Here is a 16,822-nt window from a genome sequence, read left to right as displayed (position 1 = left end):
TCGTTCTTCATATAATTGTTGCTTAGGTTCTAAAATATGATAAACTGACAATATTTCATAAAAGGAAAGAAAAGCTGAGCAACAATGGTGATCATCGTAACCGGCAGCTTGGCGTATAATACCGACAAATTTCTGTAAATTACAAGGTTCAATATTATTTTTTACTGGTATGAGTGAACTATAACTTTTTAATAAAATCTTATATTTCTTCTTCAATAGGCTTTTACGTACATTCCACTAAATCGAAACGTTTATTAATTACAATTATAGTTATACTAGGAAGTTATTTATATAAATGAGTAGATATTTACCTCTAAATTAGATGCACAGATTTATTGTAAACTTAAGGGAAAGTCATAAATTGTGAGCAAGTTAAAAATGTCCAAGTTAAAAATTCATCATCTTTTATTTTGTTATCTATATCGCCTTACTTCCAATTATTTAACCATTTCAATGAAGATTACGTAATACCTATCAAATAAACAGATATTGTGCAAATTATGAAAATTGTAAACTATTATACCGGGATGATATATATTTTCAAAAAATTATAATTTTTTATATGAATTCTTTTTCACCTGTTTTCAATGATCTATACGTCTTTGCATAATTATTCTTTTTAATTTCTTGCAATAATCACATTTTTTGTATTTTGTTAATAAAACACATTTACTATGACGCCAGTGGTTCAATATGTTCTCACACGAATCATTTTGTCGAAGTAAATTTGAATCTATCGAACCCAGTCCTTCGCAAATATGCATTTTCTCAAACTTTGTCATTGCATCTACTAACATTCTTGTATTAATAATTTTTAAATTAAACTGCGGTATATTTTCATTATTAATTTCTTTTTCGCGTATGAAGTAACGCGCTGTTCCATTAGAGCAATTCAGAATTATGTATTTTTCTAGCACTTGGACGTCAACGTTATTTTTTATTTCTGTAATCGTATGTGTAAATAATAAATATCTTGTAAATCTTTTAACTTTCTCAGAAACACCCCAACCTTTTGGTACTTTCGTTTTAGTATTATCGATTGCTAAAAGAAGGATTCATATAGCATTCAACTTGTAAATATACCTTTTAAAATTTAAATTTGAAAAAAAGCAAAAAAGCTTACCAACTTCACTAGCATATTCTATAGAAACATTCGAAGAATCAGTTAAGGCATTTGTGTTTGCAATAGAAGATCTATTGTGACAATTGGCAGATAACAAGAGCGAATCTGGAAATAAAAAACAACGATGATAGAATATAGTTCTGTTATGTACTTGTTTTACTTTTATGTTGTAGTAACTGTAAACGACATAGCCTATTTGATATGATTAAATCTTATAGTTACAATTTATGATATGTAAAAGAATATACAAGAGTTTAAGTAAAATATAAAATTACATTTTAACATTGTTCTTGTAATATAAATAATTTTGCTAAATATGTATCAAATACATCTCTTAATCCCTCTTAACCCCAACCTCTATCTTACCTGTGCAAGCATTATCGACCGTTTTTGAAAAATTATTTAATGCATAATTATGTTCTATGAAATGTCCATCATTAGAATTTATAATTAGGATTAAGCTGTCCTTATCGTGTGTAAATTCATCATTCACATATTTTTCATCAACTGTAAAAAATAATAAGGACTTAATATCAATAAATATTAGTTATCATAGCTCATTATCATGTTTCATAATTTAATGTATTATTTAAATAAGTTATTATTAACAAATTGTTGTTATTACCTAACATTTCTGAATCATCCTTGCTACTGATTTCCATTAAATCAGTATCGCTAATACTAACTACAGTTTCATTACTAACTGTAAAAAATATATACACATAAAATATTATAACATAGTATAAGATATTAATATAAATTACTCCCACAATTATTTACCTTTGGGATATAGTTCTTCTTCAAGAGCATTTATACTTGAACTTGAAGGTAATTTATGTTCTTTTTCTTCAATAATTGAAGATGCATTTGAATTACTGAAAATTGTTGGAACCGCACCCTTTCGTAAATAAGGTCGGCGCATTATCTTTAATATCAATTATACAATATAATATTTTAACTGTCGCTCAGTAATTAAATAAAAATATTTCTATATATACATTCAACATTTCGTATTTATTACAATAACAATATAAACTATACACAAAGTAATACCAATTACCTCAGAAATGATGTTTCCACAATAATCTCTTTGAACGAACTTTTTTATTATATATTCATCTATAAAATGTTTTTCACATATCAGTTGCCATTGTTTTAATTCTGTTATTCCAGGAATGGCCTTCTCCCATTTCTTTCTTAATTCCAGATTTTTGGGTGTTTTAAATAATGAATACTTTTTGCGGCAGTTAGAGCCACTTTTGCAATCCGGCACAGCGCACACGGGAGACATTTTTATCATAATTTTTTTCATAATCGCAAATCACAATCGTATGTATACATATTTTTCTCTCTATTTCTATTCGTCTCTCTTTTCTCTCCCTACTTCTTGCATGACTCTAATGATTGATAAGTGATGAGCGACTGCAAATGCGCACGCTTGGTTCTTTTTTGCGCTTCTAGCTTTTTTTGCATTCGCAGCTGATTGAACGAGGATCGAAGTAGAATGATTGGGGCAGTGAGGCACGTGACTAAAGTAGAAAATTTGAGAATGACAGACCGACTAGATGTGCGTAAAAGTTACACAAAAACAAATAAGCTTTCTATGATTTAACCCTCACAGGTGGTTGTTAAACCGATAACACCGCTATGCGGCCAGTACGAAAATTTTAGTCTTAAAATGAGAACATCTTCTACCACACGAAACACGTACGAAGCTATATGTATATACATGTGTATAAGCAGAAAGGAAATGAAATGCTCACCATAGAGATACAATAAAGATAGTCATATGTTACCATGTATCTAAGTAGATATGAGAATAGGAAGATACACAGAGACTCCTCTTGTACACCTATATATATATATATTACCGCCTACTTATATATTTGTATTGTATGAATCATGTCAAGTGTTATTAGTTATTAGACAAAGACACAAAGAGTCTCTATGCAGCGTTCTCTTTCTATTTCTATATCATTTTCTCGCTCACGCATTCTATCTTTATACAGCTCGCACTCATGTCCACGACATAAACAGATCTCGACATTCGCTAGGGAAAACTGTTCGAAAATTGTGTCGTGAAAAATCAACATGGAAAACAACAGAGTCTTCGTTCTTGTGAGACAGACAGAGAGAAGTAGAGTGTCTCCGTCTCTATTTGAGACATTCGTAGCATGCGCATGCGTAGCATATCTTCCATATTGTTTTTTCACGACTCAATTTTCGGACATTTTTTATGTTTTCGGTATATGAGTATTAAGACCGTGGCCTGTTGTATATTTATATATGTATATGTATGTCTATGGCTGTTGGCTACAGATTAAAGTTAAAAGGCTTGCCTTTTTAAAACAAGAGTTTATGATAAGAAGACTGCTTCCAAATTTCATTTTGATTCATTGAGTCAAATTTCTTTTTTATTATTTTCCCTGTACTCATATTTGTTTTGATATGAATGAATAAATATGCAAACTTGTGTAATATAAAACTGTAAAAATACAAAAAATGAAATATATTTATATCAAAACCGTGAACAGATTTACGTTAACACATAAACATGTTTACTGGTGTTCTGTTTAAAAATTCCGATTGTATTGACGCTCGTGAATACATTGAATAGATAAGATAGACAGAATAACACGTAAGTAACATTAATTTCTTCTTTTTACATAAATAATATTTTTCATTTTTCGGAATATTTGTTCTTTTGAATATTTAAAAAACAAATTATGTTATGCAATATTGTCTGAGAATGGTAATGCGTAACAGGGATTAGACATTGTCCAGAAAGAATTGTTGGAATGTGAGGTTAGAATTCGTAGTTCGGAGAGCAATTGCGTAAAATTTGGTCTGTTCTCACACTCTGTAGCCCAACAAGAATGCATTAATTTGTAAATGTTCGAAGAAACATTGTCTGGTTGCTCTAAACGACCGTTCTCGTGAACAATATAACGAAATAGGCGATCATCTTGTACATTTGCATAAGGAAACGCACCTAATGTACTAATTTCCCAAAGTACCACTCCATAAGACCATACATCACTTTTTGAAGAGAAGGCTAAATTATGCAAAGCTTCTGGAGACATCCATCTAATTGGAAGATGACGTATTTTTTTCTCAGTATTTTTCATCACGTATGCACTATTGCGAGAAAGCCCAAAGTCGGAAATCTAGATATTGTTATTAACTGTTGTTAAAATTGTATGCATATCAAGGAAATTAAGAATATTATAAAATTTAGATTAAATACCTTGGCAGTGAAATCTGCGCTAAGAAGAATATTTCTTGCTGCAAGATCTCTATGAGTAATTCCTTTAGCTTCCAAGTGCTCCATGCCCATAGCAATTTCTGTGGCAAATTTTAGAAATTGACGTCCTTTTATTCTACCAATCCAATTTTCTTTTCTATATTCTGTTTCTTCTTTACAATTGTTGATAATATTCATATATTGCCCAGATTTGTAACTATTCATTGTGTTCCGTATCGTAGAACACATAGAATACAAAGCTGAAAATTAAGATTATATCAAGCATTTTAAGCTCTCGAAGCTACAATAAGCCAATAAACTACTTACTTTCTGAAACATCAATTTCTTCTCTACAATTATTGGTAATATTTGTATATTGTCCAGGTTTGTAATTATTTGTTTCATTCTCTATAGCAGAATACATAATATCATACAAAACTGAGAATTAAGATAATTATTATATATTAAGCTTATTAATTGTAAGTGAAGTTATAATAAGCTAATAATGAAGTTTTTCTCACTTTGTTGCTTTCTTTGATCATGCAAGTAAGTTAATAGATCTCCACCTTGCATATATTCAAGCAGGATACATGTTGGTTGTGTAGGTTTAATACAGTAACCTATGAGGCTTACTAAATGAGGATGATTTCCAGCCATTCTCATTATTTCAATTTCTTTTATAAATTCCTGCTGGGTTTCAGAATTATTGGATATATCTATTTGTTGAGACATTTTTACAGCAACTGAAGTATTGTTTTTATCATCTAACTGACCAAGATATACTTTTCCAAACTGTCCAGTACCCAGCTCACGTATTAATTTTACATTTTTGAATGCCACTTTCAAATTATCTGTCCCTTCCATATATTCTTCCTACAAAAATTATTTTAGCTAATAATAGAAGAGTTGCATGTTGTGCACATAAAATTATCTTCCTACCTCTGATTCGTATTTAATATACAAAATGTTGAACTTCTGTAGTATTGCTTTTGTCCATTTACATTTACATTCAGAAATTGTGCATATTCCAGACTTATTGCTGTTATGTATCATAAAGAAATTATAGTTACGATACAATAAGAAACTTACAATTCCAAATAGAATACAACTGGTTAGTATTCCAATTAGTATAAACCACTAAAAAATAATACTTGAAAGATATAAACAAAGAAAAACACAAATTAATGTTTTCTTATACTCCCATTAATGTTCGGGCACTCTTTAACACTAGGTTTACAGGCGTTTCGTATATACCTATCTCTACGAGATAGAGACCCGTCAAATTGACGGGTAAACGAAAATACACATTTTTCTTTAAAAAATCGACTTATTCAAATTAAGTCTGAAAGGAACAATATTAGGCCTCGCGTTTAAATAAATTATTAATAAATAAAAAGTCTTTTTTTAATTATCACTAAAAAAAATAAGAATAACATTAACACTGGGTTTACGGGACCCGCCAATTTGACAGATTTCGAACTTCGAAATGAAATATCTCAAAAACCACAGCATTAATTTTAACCATTTTGCATTTTCCGAAATATGGAACAGGTTTATAAGTAATAGCCAGGCTTGTTATAGGCCATATGAAAATATTTCAATAGATGAGCAATTATTTCCAACGAAAGTCCGGTGCAGATTTACGCAATATATGCCGAATAAGCCCCATAAATTTGGCATTAAGTTTTGGTTAGCAGTTGACGTCCAAACGAAATATATTTTGAATGGTTTCCCTTATATGGGGAAAGATGAAACTCGATGCTCAATACCATTGAGCGAGTTTGTAACACTAAAATTAGACGAACCATATTTACAACGAGACAGAAATGTAACGACAGACGATTTCTTTACAAGCATCCCGCTAGCAAAAAATTGCTAGCACAAAAAACAACTTTGGTTGGGACCATCCGGTCGAATAAAAGAGAACTGCGAAAACCAGCGAAGGAAAAAGGGACAAGATGACTTTGTTTTTCTCAGATTTATATAAATCAGAAAACTGTGCACTTACTGTGTATAAGAGTAAACCTAAAGTAAAAGTCCTTCTTCTAAGCACCAAACATACAGGTGTACGAATAGAAGATAATTATAAACGTGTTCCAGAAACCATTGCTTTTTACGATAAAACAAAGTTTGGTGTGGACGTCGTTGATCAAATGACGCGCAAATATAGTGTGAAAGCAGGGAGTTTCCGATGTTTTTTCAATATTTTGGATTTTGCAGCGATAAACGCGTGGATATTATATAAAGAGTGCATCGGATCGAAAATATCCAGAAAGGAATTCATATTTTGTTTAGCCGAGGAATTAGCTAGAGAAAACAAGGAGAACATCTGCCAAAGATCAGACGCTTCATTTCTGTCACCTTCAACATCAGAAGTGCGAAAAAGTTGCCAAGTGGGCTATTGCAAAAAAAAAATAGAAGTAATAATTATTGTATATATTGCAAAAAGATCGTATGCGGAAAATGCACAAACAACATTCAGTATATTTGCAAAAAATGTGCTCAATAGATATGATTACCCTGAACCGTTAATGTCATTGTTATTTTTTTAGTGATAATTTAAAACGAAGACTTTTTATTTATTAATAATTTATTTAAACGCGAAGCCTAATATTGTTCCTTTCAAACTTAATTTAAATAAATCGATTTTTTTAAAGAAAGATGCGTATTTTCGTTTACCCGTCAATTTGACGGGTCCCGTAGAGATAGGTGTACTACATACAGATTTCAAAAATCAGAAAGCCTAGGAAAAAATAATTTTGTGTATAAATTCTTTAAATGAAATGATTAATTTACGATGCAAAATGGTTAAAATTGGTGCTATGGTTTTTGAGATATTTCATTTCGAAGTTCGAAATCCGTCAAATTGACGGGTCCCGTAAACCTAGTGTTAAAATAGAGTAACTTTTTTAAAATTGGACCAAATAACTTGAGAATTTTTTACAAAATATAAGGAATAGTTTACTAGTTGATATATAAAAAAATTTTTGAAAAAATTGCAATTAGTTGAAATTGCGAAGAAAAAGGTAAAGGTCACATTTTGTAACTTGTTTATCTAGGACTGTAATGAAAATTTAAATAACACATTTTAAAGGTTTATATCAGTTATATACATGCTAAGAATAGTACTTCTTCAGACTTTCAGCTTGAAATCTGAAAATCCTTACATCTTTCGATGCCTGTCGCTTGTTCCTGCATCATCCGATCTTTATAGAATCTTCAGAATGCATATAATTGACACAAACCTTCAAAAGGTGTTATTTAAATTTTCATTATGGGCCTAGACAAAAAAGTTATAAAAAGTGATTTTTACCTTTTCCTTCGCGATTCCAACTAATTGCAATTTTTTCGAAATTATATTTATATGTCGGAGATGAAAGGACAACAGAGCCTTCGCTCTGGAACTTCGGGAAAATCCGTAAAATTGTAATTAAAGTTTACAGTCGTAATTAAACAATCTGCCGTCATCCTGCCCAATTGTACTTGTTTGCGATTTGTGATAATAAACTTGGGCTCAAGGCCAGTCGCCGAACGTAGCCGCGGCCAACGGGACGGGCGCTTCGCCAATCATATAGTATGACCCTCATTAAAAGAAATACCCATAGAGGTACTTGACAGTAAAACGTGGATTTTTCTGGTAATTAAGATTTTCCCAAATTGACCAATTGACAGCGACGTCAATCTCCCTTACTCCCGGAACGAGGGCTATACTCGACGAATCCGATGACCTCGTGTCCTTAGACACACCCCATCATAGTTTTCCTCTGTGGCATCATTGAGACGAAGATTCATTCCTTCTTGAGATCCCACCGACGAAGGGAGCAGCGCCTGACGATCAGTGAGTTTGAGTTAGAGCAAGTATATCTTTCATCCCGTTGACCGTGGATTCGTTATCGAACCTAAGACCAACGTCACTAACATCGCAAGTGCCCAACCACCGCTGTTGATTGTCGAATCGGTAGTGTCCATACTCGTAGCATCAGGCCGTATCTTCGTTATCACACAACAATGGCCAACTCCAAGGGAGGTCTATCAAACGCCCACAACCCTGTTCCTGACTCTTCTCCGACATATATATCAACTAGTAAACTAATTCTTTTATCTTTTCAAAAATGCTCAAGTCATTTGGTCCAGTCTTAAAAAAGTTATTCTCTTTGAATATTAATAGGAGAATATTAATATTGTGTATATTACTTTGAGTAGTTCAATTTTGAATAGTGACTTACTATATTGCGATTAGCTGATGATATGAAATGTATAATAATATCTCCCTCTAGTCCAGAGCATCCATGATGATTAACAGCATTAACTGCTATTTTATAACCATCTTTAATTTCTATATACTGATTATTGACTTTTAAATCCCATGAAAATACAGTTTTATCTACAGGTACTTGTACTAGTTTTGTCATATTATAAACAGGCAGTCCTTTCTTTGATATAAAGATTGGTACACCAATGCTACAAAATACATATTTAGACAAATCTAACCATATTAATTATACATCAAGTTTTGTCATATATGTACCTAATTGTATAATACTGAATATTGGATGTGTTAGAAGTTGCGCTCCAAGTTACGACAATTTCATTTTCTTTTTGAGAAATGTTTACTTTTGGAATCGGCAGTGTTTTTTTGGCATTAACACAACTGCATAAATGATCTATACATTCAGGAACTGTATAAAGAACCTGTAAAATTTATGTAACCTTCTTGTTAGTTTTGCATAAATAACTTACATCTATTGTATATTCTTGTATGATCTGTAAATAACTTACTTCAGGTGTATTTACTATATATTTTGACCTTGGATTTGCCAGGACTTGCACCTTGTAAGAACAATTGAGTTGTATATACAGATCTGCAATATCAAATAAATCGTTGTATTCAGGGAGCACTACATTATGTTTGGTACTGTCTTTCAATATAAAGAAAAGTGATCCTTGTGGACATTCTGTGATACTTGTTTTCTCCCTTATTGGTATGCCTGTGACTATAACACTATCATATAAAAGTATGAAAATTGATATTAAAAATTAATAACGCAGTAACAAAGTCAATCTTTTATTTTCATTGGTAAATGTTTACCTGTAAGAGGAAGGCTGCCTAGCGCTGTCTGGTGGTAACCAAGATATATTCAATCTTAAATATTTATATGCATTTTGCTTTCCTACATATTTCGGATCTTGTAAAACTGTCACACTCAAGTTTCGCACACTACCAACAAATTCGCTCGTATCTCCCGCATAGCTTCCATTACATAAATAAAATGAAACAAGCGTACTATATATTAACAACGATTGCATTCCTACCGACATTTCATTTTCGAATGAATTTGATCACGAGTAATTAAATTATCGCACTATACATAATCGTGGAATCAAATACCGGACAGTATATTATAAAAGTTATCTTCTTTTACAGAATGAACATAGTATTATCATTAAACAATTTATCTGATAATCTCTCTTGTAGCAAGAAGTACATACAATTTTCAAGTATGCGATATAACGATACGCCTCGTGATAAATAAAAAGATATGGTGATACGTGCGTATTAAAAGTTTGGGTGATTTAAAGTGTATATATTTTAAAATAGTACCGAAATTTCTGAAAGTGCATCAAGTATATCAAGACAAAAAATAAAAGATTATAGACAACGGTGATAATTGGTACATAATCTTTATTTTTATTTTCTTTTTCATTTATTGCCTGGTATATAATTGTTCAGAATAATTTAAGAAACCAACGGATGTATGTATGTACTGCAACGATATTTATTATCTATAGCAAATTCAATAAATCGGCAAGAAAGTTGGATAAGTGATAAACGAAAAGTAACAATTATAAATCCATGATCTATAGATATTTATTAGAAAACGGATTAATTTTTTATTTGAACATTGCAGAAAACAAGGAGAAATGGCCTCGGCTGCTACATCACCGACGGAAGACGATGAATTAACATTACCGCGTGCATCGATCAACAAGATAATCAAAGAAATTTTACCACATGTACGCGTAGCAAACGAATCCCGGGAATTGATATTAAATTGTTGCACAGAATTTATTCATTTAGTTTCTTCCGAGGCGAATGAAATTTGTAATCAACAACAGAAGAAAACCATTAACGCTGAACATATTCTTCAAGCACTTGAAAAACTTGGATTTGGAGATTATAGCGTAGAAGCTGAGGCGGTTCTACGAGATTGCAAAGCTGTCGCTGCTAAACGAAGACGTCAGAGCACTAGATTAGAAAATTTGGGAATTCCGGAAGAAGAACTCCTTAGACAACAACAAGAATTATTTGCAAAAGCAAGAGAAGAACAAGCGGTTGCTGAACAACAACAGTGGCAACAATTACAAGCAGTTGCAAAAATGGCCTCGATACTACAGTCTGATAGTGAACAAGAAGATTACTCGTAAACGAAGCTTACTTTATTCGATTTGTCAATGTATTTCGTCGAGATCGATTGAAAACGAATAAAAAGTGATTTCTAAGCAGTGTAGCAAATTTGGGATAATTACAATAATTATGCTCTAATCTTTCTTTGATTTATTCAACTTTTACATATTGTTATGTATATATAACTTGGGAAAAGTTAGGAGATCATTGCTTTCCTGCTTCTGCGATTGTGTTATAAATAAATACAAAAAATGATGACCCTTTTATATAGTTCTGCGCACATTGCTTCATGCACAACTCATTCGCTGCATATGTACCGTACTTGAAGATTATGGCATTAATCTCCCATATTCGGAGGAAAGGTGACTTTTTTTAATTGCTTCCATCACTCTTGAAACATAGTGGTACCTAAGTAATTTATAAAATGATTATAAAATGATTATTATAAAATGTAATGAGAATAAATTACTTTTATTTCTTATATTTACCAATCTTTTTCTGTTAAGGTAGATGGTGTCATTGGATTCCTGGTGACACCATGTATCTTTGTTTTTAGTTTTTCTATTAGCTTTTTCTCGTTCTGGCGTATTGTAACTTCTTCTAAGATTAAAAAATAAAGATTTAATTAACACAAACTTTAGAATGGTTGTGATTATTGAGTGATGTCAAACACTGTACCTTCGTTTACAATACGAGGTATAAAAAATAAATTTAAACCTGCCTCCATAGAATGATTACTCATATCCAAACCACTATGGATTTGTAATCTAGAACTGGAGAATAATTTGCCATAAAATTCCTGGAAGTGCATATATAGTTAGACTGTATTGTAACATTTCCAAGTTATCAGTAATTTGTTATGCTTTTAACACAATATATATGTATATACATGTATATTACTTTCACATTTTCCATACTGTGAGGCGTGAGATCTTGTAATTCAGCTTTATTGTGTAAGAATACAATATGAGGATAGTATTCAACATAATCTTGATCCATATTGCTAGTCGAGGATGGTTTTAACATTTCCGCAGTTTGTAAAAACCTATAAATTATATTATAATTTGTAATAGTTTGTGGTACAATAAAAATATTACTATACTTACCTAACTAAATTTGGATCAACAAACCAATCTTGTACAAATATGATAATGTGACAAACTGAAAAGAGAAATGCTGCAAATTGTAAAGATTGCAGCTCTAAATTAGTTTCTGTATTTATAAAATCTGTCGTAGATTTTTTTTGATCATAACATGTAGAGTAATCTATAGTAGATCCTGAGAGTATGGGTTGTGTATCCAGATATATTACTCGATTTTTTGTTACAAAAAAGTCAATACCAATAGTGCAATTTGCACCACTTTCATGATGCATTGTATCTTGAGTTGGAAATATGCCAGACCTATATTAATAAAATGCACATTATAACAGCAAAAAAAAGGAAAAAAGAGAAGCAAATGTTTTTAATAAAATTTCATAATTGTACAGTTAAAGCTTCTAAATTATACTAACGCAATATTAGATGTTAAAAAGGACATTATAGTTGATTTTCCAACACCTTGAGCCCCTAAGCATCCTACAACTAAAAAATCTTGTTGATCATATAGGAATTCAAGAGGGCTCTCACAAAGTTGCATATTTTCATCCATAAATTTTACACAACTTGTCATTTCAGGACACGTAGACAGTACAGTACGAATTGCTAAAGAAAACATATCTATTAAGTTTATTATTGTATTACAAATCCAGATTTAAAGTTTAGAAGAGAGTAAAGAACATACGGTCCTGTATCTTTGATGAAGCGTTGGAAGATGTATCACCCTGTTTCCTGCAATTTAATAAAATATCTAATAATGATTAAAAATTTAAACATAGCTTTACATACATTTTTAAACAAGGAACTATTCATACTTGTTACCACCATTGCGTTGATTTGGTGACACAGCTCTGTTCTCGCCTTCTCTCGTTTTCAATATGAATGTTGGACGGTCTATAACTTTAATTGTGCCTCTGCTATCACCATCCTTAGCTTCTAAATCTTTTGTTGCAATTGGTAGCATTTTTTGTATATTCATTGTTTCCAAATACTATTTTATTATCACACCATTAAAATTAAAAACTGTATTTATAAAGTACATGCCTTTCTATTAATTATTTATGAAAAATTCCTTTCAAATTAAATTTACATGTCTCAGTGTGAATAAAATTGATATAGGTTATACAGTTTTTTAACATGCAGATTTAAAATAATAAATATATAGTTAAATATAATTATAAACAAATGAAACTCATTTGCTGTTTTGTTAATATTTGTTATAATACTTTTCCATATAACAATGTGAGTCGTCACCTATCTGTTAGAATGTGCATGCATTACCGTTGCTTTGTTTTTGCAAACATAACAGTTTTTATCTCTAGAAATTAACATTTTGATTTTTATTCATTTTACATAAATAGAAAACTAAAATCTTTTATAGCTCCAAATAAAAATGAAAGATGACATTAATTGTACCAAAAATTCATTAAAACATTTTTATATGTCAGAAATCTTTAAATCCTGAATGTTTGAATGGGTTTAAAATAAGAGTATTTGAAAGGATATTTTGTTTATCACATAACAATTTTTATGTGATAAACATAAAATAAATAATATGATAAGACATAGTGATGATTTAAAACATTCCGTTCTAAAAACATCGACAGATTTTCTTCATCTAGTAAATATTACTAAACAAAATTTTAAGACTAGGAAATAAAATATACGTACATATGCAATGGTATTGCCTGATATTGCGAGTAATGCAATCTTGACAGACACTCTGTCTTAATCTGTGAGACGTTATAAAAGTACCTACTTAGTTGTGTGCAATTTCAGATAGGCACGAGTAAATGTATTTAAATGTTTACAAGTGTATTGGGAGTACTCGTGTGGATGATGCGAACAAAAGTAATAAGAGATCGGTCGTGATGAAAATTTGATTTTTAATTCTTCTAACTGAAGATAAATGAAAGATATTTGTTTAGAACGTGGCGGATATTTTTTTACTATGGCTAACAGTCTAGCAAAAGTCTTCGCCATCGAAGATTTTAATCCCGAAAAATGTAGGTAAACATGTACAATCAAACTTTGGATTTGAAAAATATATGTAAAACATGGCACAACATTTGTCTTTTTCACAGTTGTGAAAGAACTTAGCGCTCAATGTGTTGGAGCAGATGAATTAAGACAACAAAGAGCTAAAATTCAAGATTTAGCAAATAATACTTCTGCACAATTAAAGCGTAATGTTTATCAGAATTATATGCAGTTTATAGAAACTGCTAAGGAAATTTCACATTTGGAAAGTGAAATGTATCAGTTGTCTCAACTACTCAGTGAACAACGTTCGTTATTAAGTACATTAGGATCCACTAGTACTACTGGCGTTACTTTTGAAGATTTATCTGAATCCCAGTTAGAAGATGTTAACGATTCCACTGCCAAAGAAGAAGAACATAAACAAAAATTGGTACAATTACTTGAAAATGTAGAAGGTGCTATGGTAAGTTATGGAAATATCATTTGTAAATTTACAGGCCTATAATAATAAGGATTTCTTGGTTTGATTTAATAGAGTTTAGCAGAAACACCTGGGCGCATATGTTTACATGAAGGTTCTCTACTGGAATTAGATCCATTGGAAGGAACACCACTAAAAAGAGTTCATGCATATTTATTTAATGATATTTTAATGATTGCTTCTTGGTTAGCAAATGGTAGTAGAAGAGGACCACCAAAATATAAGATGCAAGCTGTTTATAATCTTGAAAGTTTGGCAATTGTTAATGTTAGGGACCTTGGAACGGTCAAATTGGCATTCAAACTTTTGGCATTTTCTGATACAAGAGTATTCCAGTGTGCAACTGCAACAAGTAAAGTTAGTGTATTAGAGAGAAAATATTTATAAAAATCATGAGAGCAAACTTTGAATTGGCGTTTATTTTATAGAAAGAGTGGTTAGATAAATGCGAACAAGCAAAGAGAATGAAGTTGATTGAAGATAATCCAAATGAAGCATCTGAAAATGATAAACGATCAAAAGAGGAAAAGACGGTACCTTCTAGATCTATGTCACTCGATTCTAATACCCTCGGTATGTACAATAATTTGGTGAAGTTTGTATAATTAAATTAGATGAAACTAGATTAAATTGGATTAAATTTTTCAGTTGTTCTTTTATAGGTGTAGATGATGAAGATACAGAATATCATGAACCTCCACCAGAATGGATGCTAGAAGTGGCAGAAGATTTGGATTCTTGTATAGCGCAACGTCACTTTGAGGAAGCTTATAGTCTTTTGGAGAAAGCGAAAGACTATTTAAAAGATGCACAAATGACACCACTTTTGTTTGAGATTCAATCAAAAGTAAATGATAGAGGGAGGTCATTGGTCGATGTTTTAACAAAAGAACTTGAATTAAGTGCGGAAGCGAAATCATTACAGGGTGGAGGTTTGAGAAGTGCGCGGCGCGTGGTCAAATTATTGATACAATTAAGCAGAAGTGCTCAGGCCTGCCAGCTATATCTGCGGCTATGTAGTGCTGTGCTAAAGGCACGTTTAAAACGAGTTAAAGGTGAAGGAGCTACCGCACCCTATGTAAAGCAGCTTAGCGCAATTGCTTTTAGTAATATCGTTGAGATTACGAAAGAATTCTTAAAAATTTTTCCCCAATCGACAAATTGTACGTCTGGTAAGTTGAAAATATTATGAATGGATAATATTATATGTGGATAATATATACATCAAATTGTCATTTCTTCTAATTTCTCCTATTTTGTGTATGTAATTTAGGTTTGGTTGTTTGGTGTAGTCAAGAAGTAAAATACTTAACAACACATTTAACTAAACAGCTTTTTATTCCACAAGTGTCTTTAAACACGTTAGTAGAATGTATAGTTTGTGTTCGAAGTCACTGCGATCAGGTATGGCATTCCTCAGCGTTGATACTATCTTTATATATACTATTATAATATTACAGAATATAATTTTATGCTATATGTACGATTTACAGTTAACGCAATTAGGGATGGATTTTCGTTATCAATTAGATGGTCAGCTCAGAACCCCATTAGCAAAAGCTATACAAGATACTGGCGAGAAGTATGTTGAGATTGTAAAAAAGCATATAGCCGAAGACATGTGGCGGCCGACTAATTTAGAAACTTGCAAAAATGTTCAAAAATTGCTATCAGAATTTGATGGCCTTGGAATAACCGTTCCACAATCTTATTTAAAAAATGACTATTGGATAGAATTGACTAATAATACTTTAACTTTTTCAAGAATTTATGTAAGTTTATTGGAAGATTGCCTCAGTGTTGCTACACCAGAATTAATGGCTATAATAGACACGGTTTTAATATCCGTGATGCGAACTGAAGTACAGCACATAATAGTGTCGCTTACGAACCCTAAATTAAAACAGGAGGTAATCGATCTTCTTCTTTCTTTCATTTATATGTATATCGTTTGTTTGTCACGATATCTAACATTTGAATGTTCTTTCAATGTATCTTTAGAAACAATTGGTGCATAATAATGCGTCGTATATTCGAGATGTCGTAATCATGCGAGGACTAGAATTATACAAATCGACGACAAATCAAATTTTTAAGAAATTGTTGGCTCTAAAGGAACAAATCGTATTCGATACATCATCTCCGATTAAACCAAAATCTATTCCTAAAACTGCAATACCTAAATATTCTGCCACAGAATATATTTAATTATAAAGCAAAATATAAGTGTATACATAGAAGTGTAGGAAATAATTTACAAAGAAAATAATAGACAGTGTATGTGCTCTCTGTATTATATTGTACATATAAGTTAATTTGAATTTTTTGGTAAATACATATATTGAATTTCAATATTTTTCCTTGTTTCTATCGCAGGTACATAAAATAATACTCATACATAAAATAAGTGAAATTATGTAAGTTACAATCAGGAAAGTGCAAATAGTTTTGCGATGAAATGTTGATTTCCTATCACACAATATAAAAT

General features: G+C 31.2%; 5 protein-coding genes across 10 annotated transcripts; 2 read left to right on the top strand and 3 right to left on the bottom strand.

Annotated features, from left to right (window-relative positions):
- Positions 1 to 2: 2 nt before the first annotated feature.
- LOC117239439 lies at positions 3 to 2,452 on the bottom strand. Of its 2 annotated transcripts, none has more exons than XM_033504996.1 (8): positions 2,184 to 2,452; positions 1,904 to 2,048; positions 1,749 to 1,826; positions 1,490 to 1,630; positions 1,124 to 1,228; positions 579 to 1,042; positions 312 to 471; positions 3 to 237 (listed from the first exon to the last, which is right to left on the bottom strand). In XM_033504996.1, the coding sequence occupies exons 1-6, from the start codon at positions 2,433 to 2,435 to the stop codon at positions 585 to 587; spliced, it is 1,179 nt and encodes a 392-aa protein (XP_033360887.1). In that variant the 5' UTR covers positions 2,436 to 2,452; the 3' UTR covers positions 3 to 237; positions 312 to 471; positions 579 to 584. The 2 variants fall into 2 exon arrangements, with proteins under 2 accessions (XP_033360887.1, XP_033360888.1); XM_033504997.1 differs by having other exon boundaries at positions 3 to 132.
- Positions 2,337 to 11,254, top strand: LOC117239443 (protein Dr1). 2 transcript variants are annotated; one of them, XM_033505005.1, is made up of 2 exons: positions 2,337 to 2,452; positions 10,278 to 11,254. In XM_033505005.1, exon 2 carries the CDS (start codon positions 10,290 to 10,292, stop codon positions 10,791 to 10,793), a length of 504 nt encoding a protein of 167 aa, XP_033360896.1. In that variant the 5' UTR covers positions 2,337 to 2,452; positions 10,278 to 10,289; the 3' UTR covers positions 10,794 to 11,254. The 2 variants fall into 2 exon arrangements, with proteins under 2 accessions (XP_033360896.1, XP_033360895.1); XM_033505004.1 differs by lacking the exon at positions 2,337 to 2,452 and adding an exon at positions 3,599 to 3,761 and having other exon boundaries at positions 10,278 to 10,911.
- LOC117239437 (receptor-type tyrosine-protein kinase FLT3-like) lies at positions 3,768 to 9,686 on the bottom strand. Its single transcript, XM_033504994.1, has 9 exons — positions 9,457 to 9,686; positions 9,147 to 9,369; positions 8,896 to 9,059; positions 8,594 to 8,828; positions 5,307 to 5,504; positions 4,889 to 5,240; positions 4,695 to 4,775; positions 4,371 to 4,627; positions 3,768 to 4,290 (listed from the first exon to the last, which is right to left on the bottom strand). The coding sequence occupies exons 1-9, from the start codon at positions 9,684 to 9,686 to the stop codon at positions 3,853 to 3,855; spliced, it is 2,178 nt and encodes a 725-aa protein (XP_033360885.1). The 3' UTR covers positions 3,768 to 3,852.
- LOC117239440 (protein SMG9) lies at positions 10,906 to 13,759 on the bottom strand. 4 transcript variants are annotated; one of them, XM_033505000.1, is made up of 9 exons: positions 13,630 to 13,759; positions 12,686 to 12,861; positions 12,556 to 12,602; positions 12,287 to 12,476; positions 11,880 to 12,176; positions 11,674 to 11,818; positions 11,452 to 11,572; positions 11,262 to 11,373; positions 10,906 to 11,181 (listed from the first exon to the last, which is right to left on the bottom strand). In XM_033505000.1, the coding sequence occupies exons 2-9, from the start codon at positions 12,847 to 12,849 to the stop codon at positions 11,103 to 11,105; spliced, it is 1,155 nt and encodes a 384-aa protein (XP_033360891.1). In that variant the 5' UTR covers positions 12,850 to 12,861; positions 13,630 to 13,759; the 3' UTR covers positions 10,906 to 11,102. The 4 variants fall into 4 exon arrangements, with proteins under 4 accessions (XP_033360891.1, XP_033360890.1, XP_033360892.1 ...); XM_033504999.1 differs by lacking the exon at positions 13,630 to 13,759 and adding an exon at positions 13,542 to 13,595; XM_033505001.1 differs by lacking the exon at positions 13,630 to 13,759 and adding an exon at positions 13,097 to 13,375.
- On the top strand, positions 13,654 to 16,800 carry LOC117239438 (exocyst complex component 8). Its single transcript, XM_033504995.1, has 9 exons — positions 13,654 to 13,876; positions 13,955 to 14,316; positions 14,389 to 14,691; positions 14,763 to 14,907; positions 14,997 to 15,506; positions 15,608 to 15,738; positions 15,828 to 16,244; positions 16,336 to 16,611; positions 16,711 to 16,800. Exons 1-8 carry the CDS (start codon positions 13,780 to 13,782, stop codon positions 16,540 to 16,542), a joined length of 2,172 nt encoding a protein of 723 aa, XP_033360886.1. The 5' UTR covers positions 13,654 to 13,779; the 3' UTR covers positions 16,543 to 16,611; positions 16,711 to 16,800.
- Positions 16,801 to 16,822: the final 22 nt, after the last annotated feature.

Source organism: Bombus vosnesenskii, unplaced genomic scaffold, assembly GCF_011952255.1.
Source record: "Bombus vosnesenskii isolate JDL3184/JDL3185 unplaced genomic scaffold, Bvos_JDL3184-5_v1.1 scf7180000013991, whole genome shotgun sequence".
Lineage (NCBI taxonomy): Eukaryota > Metazoa > Arthropoda > Insecta > Hymenoptera > Apidae > Bombus > Bombus vosnesenskii.
This window is presented reverse-complemented; position numbering and strand designations above follow the sequence as displayed.